Source organism: Artemia franciscana, chromosome 6, assembly GCF_032884065.1.
Source record: "Artemia franciscana chromosome 6, ASM3288406v1, whole genome shotgun sequence".
NCBI lineage: Eukaryota > Metazoa > Arthropoda > Branchiopoda > Anostraca > Artemiidae > Artemia > Artemia franciscana.
In genome coordinates this window covers 21,572,157-21,594,824 of record NC_088868.1, presented here as the reverse complement: position 1 = coordinate 21,594,824, position 22,668 = coordinate 21,572,157, and the positions used below count along the sequence as shown (strand labels likewise).

At 35.0% G+C, this 22,668-nt stretch overlaps 1 protein-coding gene across 1 annotated transcript; it reads left to right on the top strand.

The window, feature by feature from the left end:
* The first annotated feature begins 214 nt into the window (after positions 1-214).
* LOC136028181 (dicarboxylate carrier SLC25A8-like) lies at positions 215-22,614 on the top strand. Its single transcript, XM_065705882.1, has 7 exons — positions 215-360; positions 1,518-1,777; positions 13,793-13,971; positions 17,427-17,536; positions 18,913-19,125; positions 20,613-20,895; positions 22,389-22,614. The coding sequence occupies exons 2-7, from the start codon at positions 1,637-1,639 to the stop codon at positions 22,483-22,485; spliced, it is 1,023 nt and encodes a 340-aa protein (XP_065561954.1). The 5' UTR covers positions 215-360; positions 1,518-1,636; the 3' UTR covers positions 22,486-22,614.
* Positions 22,615-22,668: the final 54 nt, after the last annotated feature.

The following is a 22,668-nucleotide window of genomic DNA, read 5'->3' as shown; positions in this document are numbered from 1 at the left end:
AGTAATTTCTGTTCGTTTCAAGATTTAATGTTGCTCCTTATTTTCAGTTAAAAAAAACTAGTTTTCTTTATTTAATCATAAAAGAAAAGCGAATTGTAGTTTTTTTCTTGAGAAAAAAGTCAGAACTGCTTTTTTCCGGTTAATCGGTTGACAACCAAGTAAATACGTAATACTGAACTTTTTGGCTGGACTTTGAGAGCCAACCTATACTGAATTTCCATTGGGTGATTGTTTCTACGTTGTTGACACACCTCCAGAAAAGAAATAAAAAGAATTGCGTGCGGCTTTCATTATCACTACGCCTCGTTACTTACATAAGTTGGGAACAAGTATTTTAATGCACAAAAGGATTTTATTCAGGTAAATATATATATTTTTTAATGTTCAATTACCCTTTTAAAGGATTTAATTATAAGATGATGAGCTTCCAAGACATATTCTGTAAAGGCATACAAGGTCACAGATATTGTTCTAGAGTGCAGAAAAAAAAGCCAAATATTCCTCGTTCTCCCCGCATTTCATTAAAATATGCTTAGTATAACTTATAGCAATCATGCATCTTCATTTTTATTTGAAAAAAATACTATAAAAATAGAAGAAGAGAACCATTAAATTCCGTATTCAACGCTGTTTCCAACTATAATGGTTGATATGGTTGGGGGGACAAATTCACCCCCCCCCTGATGGGGCTCGATGTGACTTTAGGTTATATACAAGGGTAAATATACAATTTTTGACATACTTAGCTAGGACTGGGAATAAAGAGGCATGATGGTCTAAATTTTGGTCGTCCCGTAGAGTGAGAATTGTCGCTCCCGTTACCTTTACTTCATGGTTAAATCAGTTAAACTCTATGTTAATTCTAAAAGTCAAAAAGCTAGAAATTTTCGAAACTTAATGAAGATACGACCAGACAAGATGTAATTTCTTCCTAATGAGAAAAAATACAAAGGATATCTGTTACTAATCCCCACAAAGGCTCCTTGGCTTAAAAGGGCGGGAATGAAACAAGGCCATTTAAGTATTAATTCATAGAGACAAAAATAAAGACAAGAAGTGGATTACAAACATTAAAATATTATTCTAAAAAAGAAAAATGTGAGTAAGTTTTTTTCGAGTGTTTGTTTCAAAAGAGAGTATCTACAGTGTAGAATCTACACTGCTACCAAAAAATCTATAAGAGAAACGTTTCTCAGTTTCTAACACATTTGTCGAAAACATCTGATATACACCCTTTTACTTGGAATACAACGCTTATAGCCTAGACATCATCAGTGTAAAAATTAATAATCACCTTTTAATTGACGCGATTTTCTCGAATGCATGGTTGTGTTAAATAATATTTTATTACTAAGTACAGAGGTCAAAGGGACGCTGTCCCTTATTTACAACATGGAAGAATTGCAATTTGGCTGCAATTGATGTATCAGTATCTTCAACATCATCAGTGCAAAATTTAATAATCACCTTTTAATTTCCATTATTTTCTTTAATTTATGTTTCAATTTTTTTTTCAGCAAATACAGTGGCGAAAGGGACGGTGTCCCGTTTTTATTTCGACTCCCCATCTTGTGACACTTCCTCGCCTGGAACGCCTGGATTTAATTGTCACTAAACAACACCCAAGACTTGAAATATGGCTCCTATTACTGCATCAGCACCTGCTACGAAAATTCAAGATACACCACTTTACGCAAAGCTTCTTACTGCTGGATCAGCCGCTTGTGTTGCAGATTTGATCACATTCCCACTTGACACTGCCAAAGTTAGATTACAGGTAGTTACAATAAATATTAAACAGAGATCTTTTGAAATTAATCCAGGCAAGAGACAGGTTGAATCGTTGCAAACCACCTCACCCTCCCAATCTGATATTTGTTTTGAATATCCATTTAAGCTAAGTTCCTTATATAAGCTGCCAGGTTTTTCTTTTATCAATTTGCCTCCTTTCAAATGTTGCCTGTCAAAATATATTTTTGCACGTGTATATCTCCTGGGGAAAACTGTGTCACAAAATCCGTGCGTAAAAGATGCAAAAAAAAAAATTGAAAATACACTAAATGCAAAATAAAATAGCGAATCTGATGACAAAGTGTTGTCTATGTAGTGGATTATTTTTCTTAATCTCTTTTTTGTAGGTAGTTTTTGCATTTTAAAAATTATCAATCATATGTGAAGATCTTGTTAAAAAAAAGAAGAAAAAGATATAATACCCCATCTTCTTATTTTGACTTAATAAATATAAAAACGTGGAAGAAACAAAGGAGGAGAAATTTCATTCATCCTTGTTTTGTTTCTTTTTACTTCGATTACCGAATTTTGTTATATTTTGTACTTTTCTCATTTTTTCCACTGGGGACGCTTGAGAAGTAATCTTGATATTTGCGTTATTTTCTAGTTTTCGCTTGGCTGATATTTTCCCTAGTTTATGTGTTTCATGTTTTTTTCTTCTTAATTTAATTTTTTTTCCAAATACTTGTGAGAGGAGGTTCTCTAGTTTCGCACCAAATTTCCGCAAGATATTTTTTTTTCCTGGATAGTTCCTTCCGTATTGTTGTAACGTGCAGTTGATTAAAATTTTAATATATCGGCACCAGACTTTATTTTCGTTAATTTTAGATGTTTTCTAAAGTAAGTTTGTTTTAATTTAGACCTATCAATTCAACTCTCTAAGATTTTACCTCAAGAAATAGTACCAACTCCTGCAGAATAAAGAAAAAGGAGGACAAAACATATAAAGTTTCGAAACGTCTAGAAGCACTTAGTCATACTTTAAAATTTAATGGGTGCACAATTTCTTAAATCCACAATGCTAAAACTCAATGCATTTTTTTTAAACAAAATAAATTGTTTATCCTATTTTACCTTTTTCTCGTGATAACCAGTAAATTAAACAAATATTGACTGCCCTGTTCAAAAAGTTCCCCATAGTTTATGACCCTAATTGATCAAGAAAATAATGAAGGAAAATCCAGTCAATTTGATTTTCCTTCATTGCAGCGCTTTTATTCAACAATTTTTAGATTCGTACATTTCAAACGGAATAACTATATAACTAAAAACGTACGTTTAGTTTCATTCGAGGAACATCACTTTGAACCAAAGTTAAAACGGCAAAAGGAAAAAAACGGAGCAAAACATATTTAATATGTTTAATGTAGCCTTTGGAGCAAATTTAGTAAGTATTGTTTGGAGCAAAAAAAAAACATATTGATGAAGCTAAACATAAGCCAGGATTTAGCTTTATCGCTTTAATTTTACCGATCCATGTATTTTAAGAAAGCTGTTTTGTGAATTCATTGCTTGAACGTAAGTACTAGTTTTTGTGCACGATTTTTACGAAATTAAATTAAAAAAAAGTTTTTTAAATGAAAGTAAGGAGCAACATTAAAACTTAAAACGAACAGACATTACTTCGTATGTGAAAGGGGCTTCTCCTCCTCAACGCCTCGCTCTTTACGCCAAAGTTTGACTCTTTCTCTTAAATCTACTTTTTAAAACAGTAAAAAACTTTAGCGTAAAGAGCGGGGCGTTGAGGACGAAAAGCCCATTACATATACGGAGTAATTTCTGTTCGTTTTAAGTTTTAATGTCGGTCCTTACTTTAATTTAAAAAAAAACTTTTTTTTTTATTTCATTTCTGGACGTTTTTGAATTAATACATGTTTTGATCTTGGCTCTTCCACATAAATAATTAAAACGAAACTTGCATATTAATTTTTTTTTTGGCTAAATGGCTTTCTCATAGTTTTAATCGGAAGATTTAGAGAAAAAAGGAGCGAGGGAGGAAGCCTAGTTGCCCTCCAATTTGTTGATTGCTTAAAAACGCAAATATAACTTTTAATTTTTTAAGAACGTCTTCATTGGTAAAAAATATACGTAACTTACGAATTAACTTACGTAACGAACTTCCATATTCGTATATTTTTATTGCGTATTTGAGGGGGTTCACCCCTCGTCGATATCCCACTCTTTACATTAAAGCTTAAATTTTGTCCCAATTCCTTAAGAATGACCCCTGGATCACAAAGGCCGTAGAATAAATAGTTGAAATTACTAAAAATGCTTTAGCGTAAAGAGCGAGGTATTGCGAGGAGGTAAACCCCTTATATGCGTAATAATTTCTGCTCATTTTAAGTTTTAATGCTGCTCCTCACTTTCAGTAGAAAAAAACTTTTCATATTTATTTTTTCATTGTTTTTTTTTAAATAATGCTAGAAAATCCTGCGCCCCATTCATTGAAAGTTTCCTCCCCATGAGAAGTTCCTCCAGGAAAAGATCCTCCCACGTAACCCCCCCTCAAATCTTCCTCCCAAACCAGAATATCCCCCTGAAAACGTCTGCACACTTCCCAGTGTTTGCAATATAGTGTTTGCAATATGCAATAACCATAACTATATGTAAACACAGGTCAAAGTTTATAACTTTCAGCCCCTCCCACGGGGACTGCGGGGGAGTAAGTCGTCCCCAAAGACATATTTATTAGGTTTTTTGCCTATGGTGAATAAAATGGCTATCTCAGAATTTTGATCCGGTGACTTTGGGGGAAAATGAGCATGGGAGGGGGCCTAGGTGCCCTCCAATTTTTGGTCACTTAAAAAGGCCACTAGAACTTCTAATTTCCGATAAAAAGAGCCCTCTCGCGACATTCTAGGACCACTGGCTCGATACGATCACCCCTGGAAAAAAAAAACAAATAAACACGCATCCGTGATTTGTCTTCTGGCAAAAAAAAAAAATGCGAAATTCCACATTTTTGTAGATATGAGCTTGAAACTTCTACAATAAGGTTCTCTGATACGCTGAATCTGATGGTGTGATTTTCGTTAATATTGTATGACTTTTATGGGGTGTTTCCCCCTATTTTCTAAAATGAGGCAAATTTTCTCAGGCTCGTAACTTTTGATGGGTAAGACTAATCTTGATGAAACTTATAAATTTAAAATCAGCGCGATTTTTTTATGTAACTATTGGTATCAAAATTCTGTTTTTTAAAGTTTCGGTTACTATTGAGCCGGGTCGCTCCTTACTACAGTTCGTTACGACGAACTGTTTGATTGTACCTGTGGTTATCAAACAGTTCGTTGTAACGAACTGTAATAAGGAGCGACCAAAAATTGGAGGATACCTAGGCCCCCCTCCCACGCTAATTATTTTCCCAAAGTCACCGGTTCAAAATTCTGAGATAGCCATTTTATTCAGCGTAGTCGAAAAATCTTATAACTATGTCCTTGGGGACGACTTACCCCCCCCCCCCCACAGTCCTCGTGGGAGGGGCTATAAGTTACAAACTCTGACCAGTGCTTACACATAGTAATGGTTATTTGGAAGTGCACAGACGTTTTAGGGGGGGATTTTTAGGCGGGGGTTGAGAAGAGTGGGATATGCTGGGGGAACTTTTCTTGGAGGAATTTGTCATGGGGAAAGACAATTCATGAAGGGAGCGCAGGATTTTCTAGCATTATTAAAAAAAAGAAAAAATAAATATGAAAAAGGTTTTTCGACTGAACTTAAGGAGAAGCATTAAAACTTAAAACAAACAGAAATTATTACGCATATGATGGGCTCACCTCCTCCTAATACCCCGCTCTTTACGCTAAAGTATTTTTAGTAATTTCAACTATTTATTCTACGGCTTTTGTGATTCAGGGGTCATTCTTAAGAAATTGAGACAAAAATTAAGCTTTAGTGTAAAGAGCGAGGTACTGACGAGGGGGTGAACCCCCTCATATACGTAATAAAAACATGAGAATACAGAAGTTCGTTACGTAAGCTAATTTGTAAGTTACGTATATCTTCTACGAATAAAAACATTCATAAAAAATTAAAAGTTCTAGTTCTCTTTTTGAGTAACCAAAAATCGGAGAGCAACTAGGCCTCCTCCTCCGCTCCTTTTTTCTCAAAATCGTTCGATCAAAACTATGAGAAAGCCATTTAGCCAAAAAAAAAAAAATATATACAAATTTCGTTTTAATTATTCATCTGCCGAGAGCCAAAACCAAAACATACATTGATTCAAAAACGTTCAGAAATTAAATAAAAAAACAAGTTTTTTTTTAACGGAAAGTAAGGAGCGGCATTAAAACTTAAAACAAACAGAAATTACTTCGTATATGAAAGGGGCTGCTTCCTCATCAACACCCGCTCTTTACGCTAAAATTGTGGGCAAAGTTTGAGTGAATTTTCCCAAATCAACTAAAAATGACAGTGAAAACTGAAAAAACGCTAAAGTTTTTTACTGTTTTAAAAAGTAGAGTTAAGAGAAAGAGTCAAACTTTAGCGTAAAGAGCGGGTGTTGATGAGGAATACTTTCCGTTATAAAAACTTGTTTTTTTTTGTATAAAAAAAGCAGGGTGTCAGGTATACCAAGCGATGATACCGGAAGGTGAGGCTGATCTTCTCATTGTTCTAACTGCAGTCCGGTCTGCTTCTTTTATGCCTACTGTCCTGGTTAGAGACGACACAGATCTGCGTACACTCCTGTGTTATCACGCACAGACAGGTAACCAAGCGATCAACTTTTACTCTGAGTCACGAACTGGAATCTCAAAGAATAGAGTTTGGGATATAAATGCAACGAAACTCAAACTTGGATCTCGTATATGTAGCACAATCCTATACGTATTAAAAAAAAGAAAGTTTTTTTCAGCTGAAAGTAAGGAGCAACATTAAAACTTAAAACGAGCAGAAATTATTATGTATATGGGAGGTGTTGTCCCCTCCACAACACCTCGCTCTTCACGCTAAAGATTTTTGGCACTTTAAAAAGCTACTTATTGTTCCAGTTAACCGACCCTTGTATTTCAGGAGTCATTTTTAAAGAATAAGGGCAAAACTTATACTTTAGCGTAAAGAGCGAGGTGTTGAGGAGGGGGCACATCTCTCATATACATAATAATTTCTGGTTCGTTTTAAGTTTTAATGTTGCTCTTTTTTACTTTCAGTTGAAAAACTTGTTTTTTAAAATATAATTTCTGGCCCTTTTTTTAAATAATGCCAGGACATCTGGCTCCACCTCCACGGAAAAATCCCCCTCCCCATGGACAGATCCTCTGAACAATTCAATCCTGGCGATAATTTACCCTAGGCAATTACCCGTAACATCTCTACGCGTAAAATCGAATCGGTAAAAAGAAAGCAATACATAAAAAAAATTGCATAGAAATTCTGGCTAATTCCCCCGGTGTAAAATTCTCCCTGAAAAGTTCACTCCCTGAAAATTTCCCTCTCCTTGGAAAATTCTCCCCGTGCAAAATCCCTGCAGCAGAAAATTCGTCCTCTTTTAACCACCCGAAAAATGTATGAATACTTCCCAATAACAAATACTACACGTAGACAATGGACAATTTGTACAGTTTAAAGATCTTTCCGCAGTGGCTGCGGGGGATCCTTTTATATCCGAAGGTATAATTAATGGGCCTTTAAACTATGCTGAACAAGATAGCTCAGATTTAATATTCTCAATTAATAGTCTCAAAATTTTAATCGGACGATTTTGGGAGAAAAAGTGGCGTGGGAGGCGGCCTAGTTACCCTCCAATTTTTTGTTCACTTAAAAAGGACACTAGAACTTCTCATTTCCGTTAGAATGAGACCCCTCCCGATGTTCTAGGCCAACTGGTTTGATACGATTACCCCTGGAAAAAACAAGTAAACACGCATACGTGATCTTTCTTCTGGTGAAAATTACAAAATTTCACATATTTGCAGATAGGAGCTTGAATCTGATGGTGTGATTTTGATTTTCATTAAGATTCTATGACTTCTAGGGGGTCTTCCTTCTTTTTTCGAAAATCAAAAAAAATTTCTCAGGCTCGTAGCTTTTGACGGGTATGACTAAAGTTAATGAACCTTGTATATTTGGAATCAGAATAAGAAGCCATATCATTTGTTATATCGATTGGTATCCAAATTCCGTTTTTTAGAGTTTTGGTTACCGGGTCGCTCCTTACTTACAGTTCGTTACCACGAACTGTTTGAAACGCCTACCTTGGGTGGGATTCAACCTCTCGTGTCTATGGCATTGGGAAGTCAGCGCGACTACAGCTAAACCACTTTGTAAAAGGAAGGAAAAAAAGTAAAAAAAAAAATTAGTTAAACCATGAATAGATATGACTGTCATGTTCAGGATTTAAAAGATTATACAGTACCTGTTATGGAAACGGATGTATTTGGTCTGTTGCTAAGGGGCATCCTTTGAGCACCATTTTATTGACAGATTAAAAAAAAGTTAATCACTGTAAACAGGTTATAAAAATATCGATTGTTGCCAAGAGAAAAGAAATAGAAATGTCTTATGCAATCGGATAATTAAAGCACACTCTTGTTATTTTTACCACATTGCTATACAGGCCAAATGTCTGAAATCTGCATTTTTTTTTTTACTCAGTTTCATGAGTAATTTATTGGTCGCATTGCTTCATTTCAAGGAATTGAAGATGGGAAACGTCAAGGAAAAAACTGAGTTTTTGCAAAAAAAAAGAAAAAAAAGAGGTCATACATAAGCATAGACTCTTGGTTTCAAACGATATTTTTTAAGACACAATTCGGGATCTCATTTGACAATTAGGTATACCTCAAAATAATGTATGAACATCGACAATAGTTCACTGCGGTTTATTAGAGTCATTATTTTACTGCATCAACACTCCTCCACTACTCACTTATGGTTATGTTCAGGAATGAGTGCAGGAGAGGGAACCTTTCCCGCCCGTGCATCTTCCGAGACAATGGAGTTATTACTATATTTCTTTATTAGATTTTTTACGTTTCTCTCCCCCATCTAAGAGAAAAATTTTGAATTTCTCAAAATAATTACTTCGCAGATTTCAAATTTTTTTTTTTTTTGCGTTTTCATTTAAAAAAATATTAATAAAAAATAACCACCCTAGATTTATTGGGCTCCGTATTGGCGTCATCATCGCGAGCTTGCTTAATTCAGAACCTGGACTACAAACGGCGGTGCAGATTCACCTTGACGGTACCCGTTAGCGAAAATATAGCCTAGTAAAGGACATAGCATAGCACTGGATTTTGATTAGTGGATATTTATCTGGATTTTGTTTACTTTTGTGAGCTTTTTGGCAAAGTTATCTATTATGGGCTACCTCAACAATGAAGTATAATATTTGTAGATATGAATATTTAATGATCTGGAGGTAATAGGCTTGAGATTGCTTGTGCAGGCCATCGATTCTTGTTGATATAAAAGCATCGCCAACCGTTAAGAACCATATAGTGACCAAGACGGGCTCAGGATTGCACAAAATCTCCAAACCTTCAGCTAGTGGTTCCAGGGACTTCTTGCTGTCCTGTTCTAAGCCCGCCTAAGTGCTTCGCATGGATTTGAGAATATGTATGAGTCCCTGACTGCACTGTTGGGACTCATTGCTTTTCTTGAATCCATAAAAATCCCAATAGTTAAAAAATATGAAAATTGGACTTGGAACGCTAAAACAGCTGTAGTATTGACATTTAGACTGGCGAATTCAGTCTTTCTGAACAAGACTTGTTAGGAGTCTCAGAAAATCAATTCCTAGGGGATGGGATAATAAAATTAGGCGACATAGGACATGTCTACCTAGACTAGGAAGGGTGCATAAGCAGGGAGTAGGACTCATGATGAATGAGGGATATTTCAAGCCTTGCTTAGGTTGAGATGGCATTCATAATTGGATTCTAGTTGCTCATTTTCTGTGGCGCAATTTCATCAAAATTTTGGGTGGGGGTGGGCAAAGTTTGAGTGAATTTTCCCAAATCAACTGAAAATGACAGTGAAAACTGAAAAAAGATCCGTGTATTACCATAAATGCAAAAATATACTAAAGAAAACTGACCTGTTTCTGTGGATACTTGATTTATCCGGGTTTATCTCCGTTTTGACAAGATTTTTTTTGCGGAAGCTAAATTCCAGATGGGGGAGACGGGGATCAAACTGAGGTTTAGGGGGCAAACTTTGGTCTGGAGGGGGTAGTTGGCCCTCCTGATCTATAGCAAATTATACACCTGCTCATTTTGCAGCTAAGAAGCGTAAGGTGGCAGTCATACTAGTATATGCCTCCCTAGAATCGACTGACGGAGGTAGTAGTGCCTCAGACGATTTGCTACACGAACAATAGACATAGACTGTGGCAATTCTGTAGGTATAACAGTAAAACGAACAAATAAACATTTATTTGTGAATAAATAAGACCGCGGGAACTTTGTAGGTATAGCAATTTAGTTATAACCAATAGGGTGTTTGGTTGTGCAATGGCCCAGTTAACCTGGTACGTCATGGTAAGACAGCCAACCTTATTGATTATGTTACTGTAAATTGAAGACTGCCAGGATCCGTACAAGATACTAGGGTATATAGTAGTGCTCTTATTTTTGTCAAAAATAAAGATCTAGTAGTGTCTAGAATTCATACAAAGCTGAAATTTAGGAAGGGTAACTACCTTCTGGGAAGTTATGAGGCTGGTTGTCTCCACGAGGAGAATATGAGAGGAACTTTCCGGGAACAGTTGAATATAGAACCAAAGAGTTTAAAATGTGATGATGCAAAAATTGAATGGAATAATTTCAGGAAGATACTTTGTGAAGTAGCAGACGGTGTCTTGGTGTAGAAACGTGTCATGGTGTTAGAAACGAAGCTACGAATATTGCAGAAAAACACGTTAAGCTGGGTTTAAAAGAAGAGGGATGCAGCCAGATGACATAATACTAAAATATTTTATCAGAATGTTGAGAAGTCAAGGGGGAGCAGTTAATATGACTTTCCGACTTAGAAACAGAAACGGGATCTCAATTAATGATAAGGAAAGCGTTAAAAGAAAATGGACAGAGCATTTTGATTATGTGTCAAACCTTCATAAAGTTACAGGAAATAATATAGAAAAGAACAAAAAATTTTGTGAAGAACAAGAAAATTGTGGGAATTTGTAAGTATAGGAAGATTTATTTTGTAAAGAAGTGTTAGGGACAATACTAAAAGGACTAACAAAATAAAATGTGTATCGGATGCTAATAGTGGGATGATGGAGTTTTTGGAATGTAGTAGATGCAAACTTAGATAAATTACTAATGATCATGCATGAAAAAAAAGTGAACTGTCTAGCGATTTTAGAAAAACTTTAATTAAAATCCATTTATAAGAAAGGTAATTTTTTATAAAGCAAATTACTTAGTATGATGATACTTCTTAGAGTTAGAGACGTTGTAGATGAAGTACTACAGAAGAACTGTGGATTTTGGAGGGGAGAGGATGTGTCAACTAAAAGTTCACTTTTATATTAATAATTGAGAAGTGCCTCTATCATTAAACCCCCTTTAGTTCTTAGTTTTATAGATTATGAATAGGCATTTGATCCAGCCGATGCATGAGCTTTAGTGAAGGTCATGTTGTTGTACGGTATACCAGATAAATATATTAAAGAGATTGGTGCTATGTACGAGAACAATATTGCTGTGGTTAAGGCCTAGCGAAAGTCCAAGCATCTTACTCTCTAGTCAATTCTTTTTGTGAGGCGTCAACTGAGTTAAAGAAAAAGTTATCAGTTCTCTTTGTCACTTCAACTAAATAAACATGAGAAGGTTGAACTTAAGGGGTTTCTCACTCAAAATTACGATTAGGCGCAGATTATCCTTAGCAATTCTTCTCGTAATTATTTATACAATATAATTTTTTTTACATATATTTATTAACCGACAGTTTGGTGTTTGCAGGCTACTTATTCTCCAGACTCTGTTTTAATCGGGTACAACTAACTAATACTTCAATGAATCGCTCAAGAACAATCCGAATGGTATGCATTCTCACGCGCTCCGATTACAGCTGCATCTAGCCTTTTGAGGGGAACTTTTGACTTCGGAACACAAATATGTAAAGTATTTGAAGGGTCTTCAGCCAGCAAGTATGTATTTACAGAAATAAGTTTCTGATTGATGAATAGAATATTTTGGAATTATAAAAAAAAATAATTGTCGGCTTTAAGATTTGATTAGATCAAAATATTTACCAGATTTTTTTTTTATATCTATTGAAATAAAAACTGCCAAAATAATTAATTCAGGAACGTCAGGGAAACTCCAAATGTTTAACACGGGAGGTATAGGAAGACTCCTTGAGAGCCCATCCTGCCTTTAGGTCTGAAATGAGTTAAGCAGCTGGTTGCGTAATGAATCAGGAGTCGAAAAAGGTTGTGTTCTATCTACATTCGTATGGAAAGACCATGGGAGATAGTGGAACTTAGATTATGCAGAGGATGATTTAAATGTCATAGATCGAAATGTTAGCAAAATGAATGAATTTTGAAGGTTTTAAGAGTTCTGGGTTTCACGAGTAGGCTTGAATTTTTGAAGGTATTGAGAGTTCTGGGGAAAACAATAGGTCTGAAAATTAATGTTTCGAAGACTAAGCCGCTGAGACTAGGAATAAATGAAGGTAAACAGGTGATATTGAGTAATGAGTTGATCGATCAAGGGTATAGCCTCCCTTAACTAGGTAGTATTATTAGTGAAGGTGGTTGATGCAGCGAAGGTGAAGAAAATAGATTAGCCAAGACACCCAATGCTATTTTACAGTTGAAATTTTTTGGAAGAATAGAAAGATTAGTCTGCGAACCAAGATTATAATACTGGATGCTACAGTGATGGCAGCGGTCAAGTAGGTTCTGAATCGCGGGCGCTTCGGAAGACAGGGGAAGATTTGTCACATGTTTTCCAGAGGAATTGTCTACGCATAGTTTGGGTACCTGTTTGACTCACCGTGTTTCAAATAGTGAGCTGCCTCAAAAATGTGGTTCTATTCTACTTTCTAGGGCTATAATAAGAAAAAAACTTGAAATGGTTGGGACACGTCGTGCGGAAGAAGAATGACGGATTGTCAAAGATCGTTCTTCTCGGCCATTCATTTACGGAAAAATGGAATTTAAGAGGGTGTTTTGGGATGAATTGGGATGGAGTAAGAGTATGTGCAGCTGTGTTGGCTTCGGGTGGTCTAATGCTGCAGTGAGTAGAACGTAGTAGCAGTAGAAGTTTTCATCTTCATTAAAAAATAAAAAAAATCAATATTTATTTCCTCCTCTTGTGTTTTTGTGAATTGGCGCTACTGTGTTTACACGTCTGGCTGTACACATGCTGATACCTTTGACTTCTACAGATCCCTCCTGCTATAAGTTTAAGATTTGTTGTGTCTTGATCAAAATTATAGTTCAGTTACGTCTCATTGCAGACACGCACATAGGGTCCAACCTCAGACTTCCCTCCAAAAAAATGAGCCTCTTCCCCTAAATATGTGATACACATGACTATAAGCTAAAGAGATTGCTATTACTGACAAAATAACAAATTGGATCTAAAATGAACTACGGTTTTAAGCGCACCACATAAAAAACATTCTTATCCATTTCTAGCTTTTTTGTATGATTATGCTACGCAGCCTCTTAATAATTTTTTTTCTGTTATATTAACATAGGCTTTAAATTACAATGGGGCAGGGGTTTCGATCCCTCCTGACCTTGTTTTATTTCCTCTATTCTCCACTGACCTAAGTTTGCCCCCGTTTTTGCCATCTCCCATAGTTTAAAAATTTTTAAACAATTTTAGAGTATAATTCTTGAACAATTATAACTATTTCATTTTTTTGTGTGTTATATAACTTGTTACGCATGTCAGTGTGGCTTAATTATACCTTCGATCAGATTTTGCTAGTTCATCTCACTGTCGACTGTGTGTTTGAATTTGATTTTAAACCTTCAAGGTATGGGGAATTTGCGTTAATGCACTTCAATAACGATTTTGTTTCCTTCAAGGTCCAAGGAGAAAATGGTGCTGGTATACGCAACGCTGCCCGAGCACCTTGTTCCATCCCTGTTGTAGCAGCTGGAATTGCTCCACCAACAACTGTAAACCTTTCCTCAGCTAAAACTATCCCTCATTACAAAGGAGCAATAGGAACTGTTCTCACAATCGCAAGAGAGGAGGGATCAAGGTGAGTATTTGACACTCAGAAGCTGAAATTCTCCAGGGTTATAAAATTTTGACCTTAATCGCCATCATCAATTATTCGATGTACGTCACCTAGTAGGATGATAAGGTGGTAAAAAAGAGGTAAAGGATGCGGCACTAGACCCTTAAGGTCCGGAAAGGTTCGGTCGGATGATAAGGGGATTTTCGCAGAAGGGGAAATGCCCTCATTAATCCAAGCAATCTTAATGAAATCACCTTAGTCGCTATCATTAAATTATTCGGTGTACGTCACCTAGCAGTATGATAAGGTTGTAAAAAAAAAGGTAAAGGATGCGGCACTAGACCCTTAAGGTCATTAAGGTTCGTTTGGATAATAAGATGATTTTCGAAAAAGAGGAAATGCCCTCAGAAAGCCAAGCAATCTTAATGAAAATCAAACCTCTTAATGAAAATATTCAGTATATCAGAGAGTCATACTCTAGATATTTCTAGCCCCTATCTACAAAAACGTGGAATTTTGTACTTTTGTCCGAAGAAAGATCACAGATGCGTGAATATTTATTATTATTATTATTATCTTAATTTTTATCAGGGGTGATTGTGTCAAACAGATGGTCCTAGAGGATCGTGAGAGAACTTACTTGAATAAAATCAAAGTTCTAGCGCCCTTTTTAAGTGACCGAAGAACTGAAGGGCAACTAGTCTTGTCCCACGCGCCTTTTTTCCCAATGATATCTGGACAAAATTTTGAGACTACCATTTGATTCAGCATAGTTGAAAGTGCTGGTACCAGGGATTAAAAGGGGATGGGCCGCCATATTTTTTTGCCATCCTACTAGAAAGTTTAATTAAGATATACTGAAAAATCAAGCCTTGCTAGACCCAAAACGTTACGTTCTAGAAAAAATTGTTATTAGAAAAAATTATCATAGTCCAGTAACTATACCTTTGGAGAGAACTTGACCCTCCATAGTCCCAGGAGAAAGGGCTGTAAACTTTGCACTTTGCATGTTGTTCACATACAGTATTTTTGATTTGGAATTTTTTTTTGTGGGGGGTATTTCCTTGGGGAGGCATGTTACCAGGAAGAATTTCTGAGGGGAAATTTTACATGGGGGGGATTTCCTGGCATGACTTGATTTACAATCTGAGATCAAATATATATAAAAAAAAGTTTTTTCAACTGAAAGTCAAGAGCAGCATTAAAACTTAAGACAAACGTAAATTATTCCTTATACTCCCTCTTTCGTCTCTTTCCTCGACCCTCGCTCTTTACGCTAAAGTTCGAATTTTTGTCATAACTCTTTAAGAAAGACACCTCACAAATGGGTCGTTGAATTGGGTTTCAGTGTAAAGAGCGAGGGTTGAGAAGGGAACAGCCCCCCTCATTTGCAGAAAAATTTCTATTCGTTTCAAGTTTTATTATTACTCCTTATTTTCAGTAAAAAAAACTTGTTTTCTTATGTTCAGTTTTTTTTCGGGTATATAGCATCTCTTCGTTCATTCAAATTTCCATTCCTTGCTAAGGGGCACTGAAGTTTGTTCAATTAATGATCTAGAGTTGGGGCAAAAAGAAGTAATTTGCTGAGTTTTACAGCTTAATACATATAATGTTTAAATACTGGATGCTTAATTTTTTTTTCTTTTTATTTTCACTGCAGCTTTCGTTTCAGAAATTTTAATAGGATTTTATGTCACAAGAAGAACAAAATTCTCAATACTTAGATGCCTAAATTAAATTTTAAATGAACACAAAACAAGTAGTCATATTTATGGATGGACAGATTCTGACCATGACAAATTCCAAAACGTTGCCAAATAAAAAAAAAGAAAAAAACTGGGTGGGAAATAAGAGCTAGTTTCCTACTGGCGGTGCTTTGAAGTCCAACTGCTGATCGTACTTCTATGGATATTAGGAAGGCGGTAGTGCTAGCGGTTGATTCTTGTAATCATTAAATGTATCAGAATAGGCTATTGGATTTTGACACAGGTTGAACAAAAGTGAGAGCTGATTTCCACATCGTGGCTTTTTTAGGTCCAAAGGCAAACTCTATGGAGGGAGAGACCCCTTAATTTTGTCATCAGGCCACCCATCAAAAAAGTTTGTTTAAGTGCAAACAAGCCTGTTAGTGTCCTAGCGTTTATTTTGGGGTGTTCATCATCAACCTGGTCCCTGTGAAGGTGAAGTGGGGATACGTTTTAAAGGTGCCTAAATTATATTCCTGAGGAAATTTACCAGACATCTGTTGGGCCTTCACCAAAATTATTCAGGGGTAACGATTGCTGTCCTAGTTGAATCTTTTAGGTTCCAGGATCGATTTGACTTCTTTGAGCGAGAAGGAAAGGGAGAAAGGTTCTATATCTTCATCATAAGCACATCTAATAGGATGGGACGTCAAATTCTGAATGGGACTCAACCTTGCCACTTTCATAATTTACATCTTGTGATGGTTCATATAACCAGAATTAAAATTCCGCAGTGACTCAAAACTTGGTGGAAAGCACGAGATAGGCGTGTAATTTTGCCTTTTTATAGTATACGTACATCTGAACTCCACGAGGGTTTAACGTTGAGGAGGGGGAGAGGGAGTGATTGTGCTATCGAAATATTTTCATGGGTCTAATTCCAAGATGTTCTGACGGAATTTGCTCAGATGCGATTGGATTTCTATGAACAAAGAGCATCCGTAAGAATAGATTTACTAGCTTTCAATTGAATTTAGCAGGAATTTGAAGCTAGTACCTATATTGGGACTTCAAGCATATATATATATATATATATATATATATATATATATATATATATATATATATATATATATATATATATATATATATATATATATATATATATATATATATATATATATATATATATATATATATATATATATATATATATATATATATATATATATATATATATATATATAATATATATATATATATATATATATATATATATATATATATATATATATATATATATATATATATATATATATAAGTAGAACTTAAGTGTAACCTTTTTTATTGTCGATTTTTTTTACAAAAAAATTTGAGCTATATATTTGCACATTAGGGGGGTGGGGTAAAGTTCCTCTGTAGTTTCCATAATTTGGCTAATAAAGTATTATATTTTCATCATATTTTTTGATAATTTCATTACGATCGAGCGTCAGAAAAACAGACCCGCTATACCTAACCCCACCCCCCTCCAATATGCAAATATATTGCCCAAATTTGTTTCTAAAGTATTATATTTTAATCTTACATAGGTATATTTCATTAGGATTGAGCGTCAGAGAAACATGTATGAGGAATATTAGGTAGGGGGTATTTCAAACAAGTACCATATATATATATATATATATATATATATATATATATATATATATATATATATATATATATATATATATATATATATATATATATATATATATAACAGAATGCTAACAGAATACTATCTTACAGGAATTTATACAACGGTTTAACAGCTGGTTTGCAGCGACAAATGTGTTTTGCGTCTATTCGTATTGGATGTTACGACACAACTAAAGCCTTGTATCAGTCGTGGATGAAAGGTAAGACGATATTTTGTTAATAAAATCCAAATAATAACTGTGCATCTTAATCAATAAAAAAGTTAAAAAAAAACAACCTTGTAATTGACCAAAAAAAAAACAAACGACATGAAGCTCTTCTCCTACATCACTACAGAAGTATCAACTTTATTGCAAACCTTAAAAATAGACACACAAAGAGGAAGAAAAACTGTGTTTGTTTGAAGAAATGAATAATGAATTTTATATTCTTAATCAAGAAATGGTATATGCAATCATAGCAAAATTATACAGAGTTCAAACTCTTGTTAAAATTTTCATATGCTCATAATTACACATTTGAAAAAGTGCTTTGGATGTCTACTACCTTGCCACTTTCATAATTTGCATCTTGTGATGATTCATATAATCAGAATTAAAATTTCGCAATGACTCTTCAGTTTATGGAATGGACACGTTGGAATAAAACAAGAGATGTCTCTGCTTCCCAACGTAACGTTCTTTTTATAGGTATCGTGCTAACATGACATGAGTTACTCAAGGAAAGATTATATACCTTTAAAAGCTTAACTATCTTAAACAGCTAAGAGTCTTGAGTAACTTCTTTTTCGGCCTTTCAAATTTTTCGTCAGATATCCAGTGATGGTGCAGAATCCCTTTGTTTAAAATTATTCAAAGGGAAATTACTATTTAAGAATTGGAAATAAGTCTAGCTTCGGAGTTTTAAGTGAACTATTGCTAGATTTGTCATTTAGTTGTTTTTGACCTGCTATACCTATGTATCAAATAATTGTGGGATTATTTAGATGTTTAAAAACTCAAAGATCTAATCCACACTCAAGGCTTTTCATGTTTACCCCAGTGGGCAGGGATGTAGCTAATGGGGGGGGGGGGGCACCCCTATTTACCTCGCAAATTTAGCTTATGTGTCTGCATTTGTTGGCACACTGGACGACTTTTTTGGCATACTCTTTATATCCCCCTCCAAGCTCAAAACCCTAGATGCACTCCTGCCAGTGGGATGGTAATTTTAGAAACAATATATGCTCTGCGTCTAATACGGTTTACTACGGTTAATTGGAGTGATTTAGTAAATAAGTGCAATTATTGTGCTCTAATGAACGTGTTTTTTACAGAAAAATAAAGTTCTTGCAAAAGGAAAAAAAGAAATACGATATTGCAGCCTCATAGACCCTTTTCGATTGCAAAATATTAATCTTTGAGGTGCCAAAATAAATAACAATAATTGAAATAGGTTGCAATAAATACTTGGGACACAATTCTGACAATTGTAATGCCGTATTGAATGCAAAACTATTATAAATAATTGTAATAAACACTATTATATTTTGGGATGATGTATGAAATTCATTCATAATTATCTTGATTTCTGTTAGGAGACAGCAACTCATCGGATGGAGCGAGTATACCAATCCGCATTGCTGCTGGAATCACAACAGGTGCACTAGCTGTGCTAGTTGCCCAGCCAACAGACGTTGTCAAGGTCCGATTCCAAGCGGCCACAAAAAGTGGTGGTCCGAGATACACATCTACGTTTGGAGCATATAAAGCCATTGCTAATCAAGAAGGAGTAAAAGGATTATGGAAAGGTGAGCTTAATTAGTAGATTTGTAGATTAGTAGATCTGTGACACAATGAGTCACAGGTAAGAGGATTGAGACTGCTTGTGCAAGACTTCGACTCCTGTTGATAAGAGTGAATCGTAAAGTGCTGGGAATCATATACTAACCAAGATGGCTCTAGATCTGCGCAAAGCGTTCACTCATCTCGATTTACTGGAGACTTATTGATTTACTGTGCTAAGCCAGGTTATTTGCTTTCTGTTGACCTATGAAGGAATTATTTGTCCGTATCCTGCTATTATAGGACCCAGTGTTTTTTGAGACCATAATAATTTCAGTGAATTTGAAACAAGCGAAATTTGAACGTTACAGTGTTGAAACACAACTATTGTACTGACTTTTGACCAGACCCAGACCTTTTGAACCAGAAATGTTGGGAGTTTTAAAAACTTATCTCCCAGGGTTTGGAGGTATGATATTAGGTGATATAAAATTCGTTGATTTAGGCAGGATGGAGCTTAGGACAAGTGCTCATAACGAATGATGAAGCTTTTTATCTTTGTTTAGCTTGGGAAGGTATTAATCATTTACTTCTAGCTGCACCATTTATATCCACATGGAGTAAGTTATCAGTCACAGTATTGTATGCCCCCTTAAACTGATTGAAGGTGACAGTAATGACTCAGATGAATTTTACAGAAAATTACTGGAACATATAGATATGAACTCGGGTAGAAAGACGGTATTTCTATTAGAAGATTTCAGTTTCCTGGTTAGTACAAATAGGGATACGTGGTATCCTTGCTTAGAAAAGTTTGGTGTTGGGAAGGAAAACAGTAGTGGTAATAGACTGCTATAATTTTGAACATTAATCTAGGCATAACTAATACGATATTTGGTCATTAAAATGCCCATAAGTTAGCATGGTACCCACCTGATACGTTACGACTAACCTTGTTGATTATGTTATTGTAAATAAATCCCTGACAAATTCGATACAGAACACTAGGGTACATGAAGGTGTCGTTATTGATGCTAAAAGTAAAGATCACAATCTAGTGTTTCTAGAGTTTATTCAAAGTTGAAATTTAAAAAGAATAACTAAGTTTCAGATATTTAGGGACATTGTCGGACTCGAAGATTAGAATTCGAACGGAGCTTTCTAAGCAGTTGATACGAAACGGGAGATTTTAGAATTAGACAATGCAGAAAATGAACGGAATGATGTTTAGGAGAAACATTGTTGAATGGCAAGAGATCTCTCAGGAATGACAAATTAGAAAACATCTAGCTTTTGCAATGCTATCTTGTATTTTATTGTTTTTAATGTTCTTGTTTTTACCTCATGACACCCTAATATTTACATAAAATGGTTTCCGAGCCTTTCTCCTTTCTTGTAGCTGCGCAATTCTTTTATCTGAAAAATTCCCACTTTAAAATTTTCTTACGAAAATGCAATCATTGATTGTGACTTGTTGCTAGTAGCTACCTACTATCATGCATTTTTATTTCAGGTACCCTCCCAAACGTGACTCGAAACGCCATCGTTAATGTTGCAGAAATTGTATGCTACGATGTGTTTAAAGACCTGATCATTCGTCATGGCCTGCTAGATGATAATATTCCTTGTCACTTTTCTGCTGCCGTAGCTGCAGGATTTTGCACAACTGTTGTAGCTTCACCAGTCGACGTAATTAAAACGAGATATATGAATTCCCCAAATGGAAAATACAGAAATGCCATGGATTGCACTATTAAGACAGCCATGAAAGAAGGGCCATTGGCATTTTATAAAGGGTCAGTTAATAGTTCTAGCCAAACCAGTTTTTTCTTCAATCTAACTAATTTATTTATCAACGAACAGAACAAATAAAATACTTTACGATATTCATAATAAAAAATTTCATCATCTTAATCACTCTCTTGGGCCACCCAAGAGCATGCCTTCAAATTGCTATAAAGGGCAGTCTGGTACTTATAAAAAATATACCATCATCGAAAACAACAACTTACATGACTTGCCTGCTATTTTTAAATCAATCCATTTTCACTTATGATCCCATCCAGTGATAGCTAAAGTGGCTTAATTACCTCCAACATAATCCGTCAAATACCAATCCTTCGTTCTCCCACAATTCCCCACAGAAATAAAACATAAATGATCATATTAATAATATTTTAGCAATACCACAAAAAGAATTAAACTCCTTCAACCAAATTGAAAGCTTTACTTACCATACTGTTTATTCTTGAAGTAATGCTTAAATTTATTTCCAATAAATTTATTTCCAATTTATGTAATACCTCTATGGATAAAAAAAAATTTATACCTGAGCGTCATTGCAATTGGAGCATAAATTATAGTATTTGCTTGAGTAGAGTGACCGCAAAAATCTGAATTCATTTGGAAAACATTCCTAAAACAACGTGGCAGCAAACCTCTAGCATGTCCATCATAAGCAAAAAGGCATAGAAATTTCTTGGTCCAGTGGCAGGCAGATTTCTACTTGAACATACAGTTGGAGGTTCTTTCCTGTATACCACTCGAATCGCTTTATTCTGAATTATCCTTATCTGGTCAACCACAGACGAAAATGTTTCAAGGCACACTGAAGAGCATTAGGGAATATAGGAGTGGAATATTTAGAAATACAACAATCTGAGAATATGGCATGGAATAAAAAATTTCAGTTTTCTTAGGATACCAAGGTTCCATGGAAGTACCCGGGATACGTGTTTGATTATTTACTTTATTTAGGTAGCATTATTTCGATACCTATGTAAAGTATCGTAAAGAAATATTCCCAGGTTTCTCACCGATCCATGAGGTTTTATTGTTCCTTTTAAATAAGTAATGTATTAGATCCTAGGATAATGATTCGGTATACGCGAGAATATGGCAAGGGTTGGGATTAACCTGCAGGCTTTAGTTTATTAACCGTCATCCAGGTTTATATTTATTCGATTATTCGTACCGTTTGGTGGAATAAGTCTTGGATTTGTGAGGTAGAATGAAAAAAAAACTGCACTCTGGAATCAGTTTTTTTCGGTAAATTTGTGTTTTATTTCCGATATCATGAATCTGCAATGAAAGTAAAATACATTACAATGTTTTTACTTTCAGCTAAAAAACACATCGTCTTATTTTATGACTTCATCATAAATTTTAACATGTTTTTTTTCCTGATGAATTTAAATATTGCAGCGGGCTGGAGGTCCCTTCACGACTCCAAAACATGTTCAAAATGATTGATACAATGTATTCATGCTAATACATTTTGCTCTTTTAGGTTTATGCCATCGTTTAGTCGACTGGTTGCATGGAACATTTGCATGTGGATCACCTATGAACAGTTCAAAAAAGTTGTCAACAGTTCATATCATTAAATATATGTTTGATATATGTGACTAAATGTTGAATGTATCTAAATATATCTATATATTTATAAAATTCTTTGTCATAATGGTTCTATATCCTTTATTTTATATGTTTGTAATATATGCAGTTTAAGAAGATTATTGTTCTAATTATTTTCCAAGGTGTTTGTTACACAGGAATTGTCTTTGGTG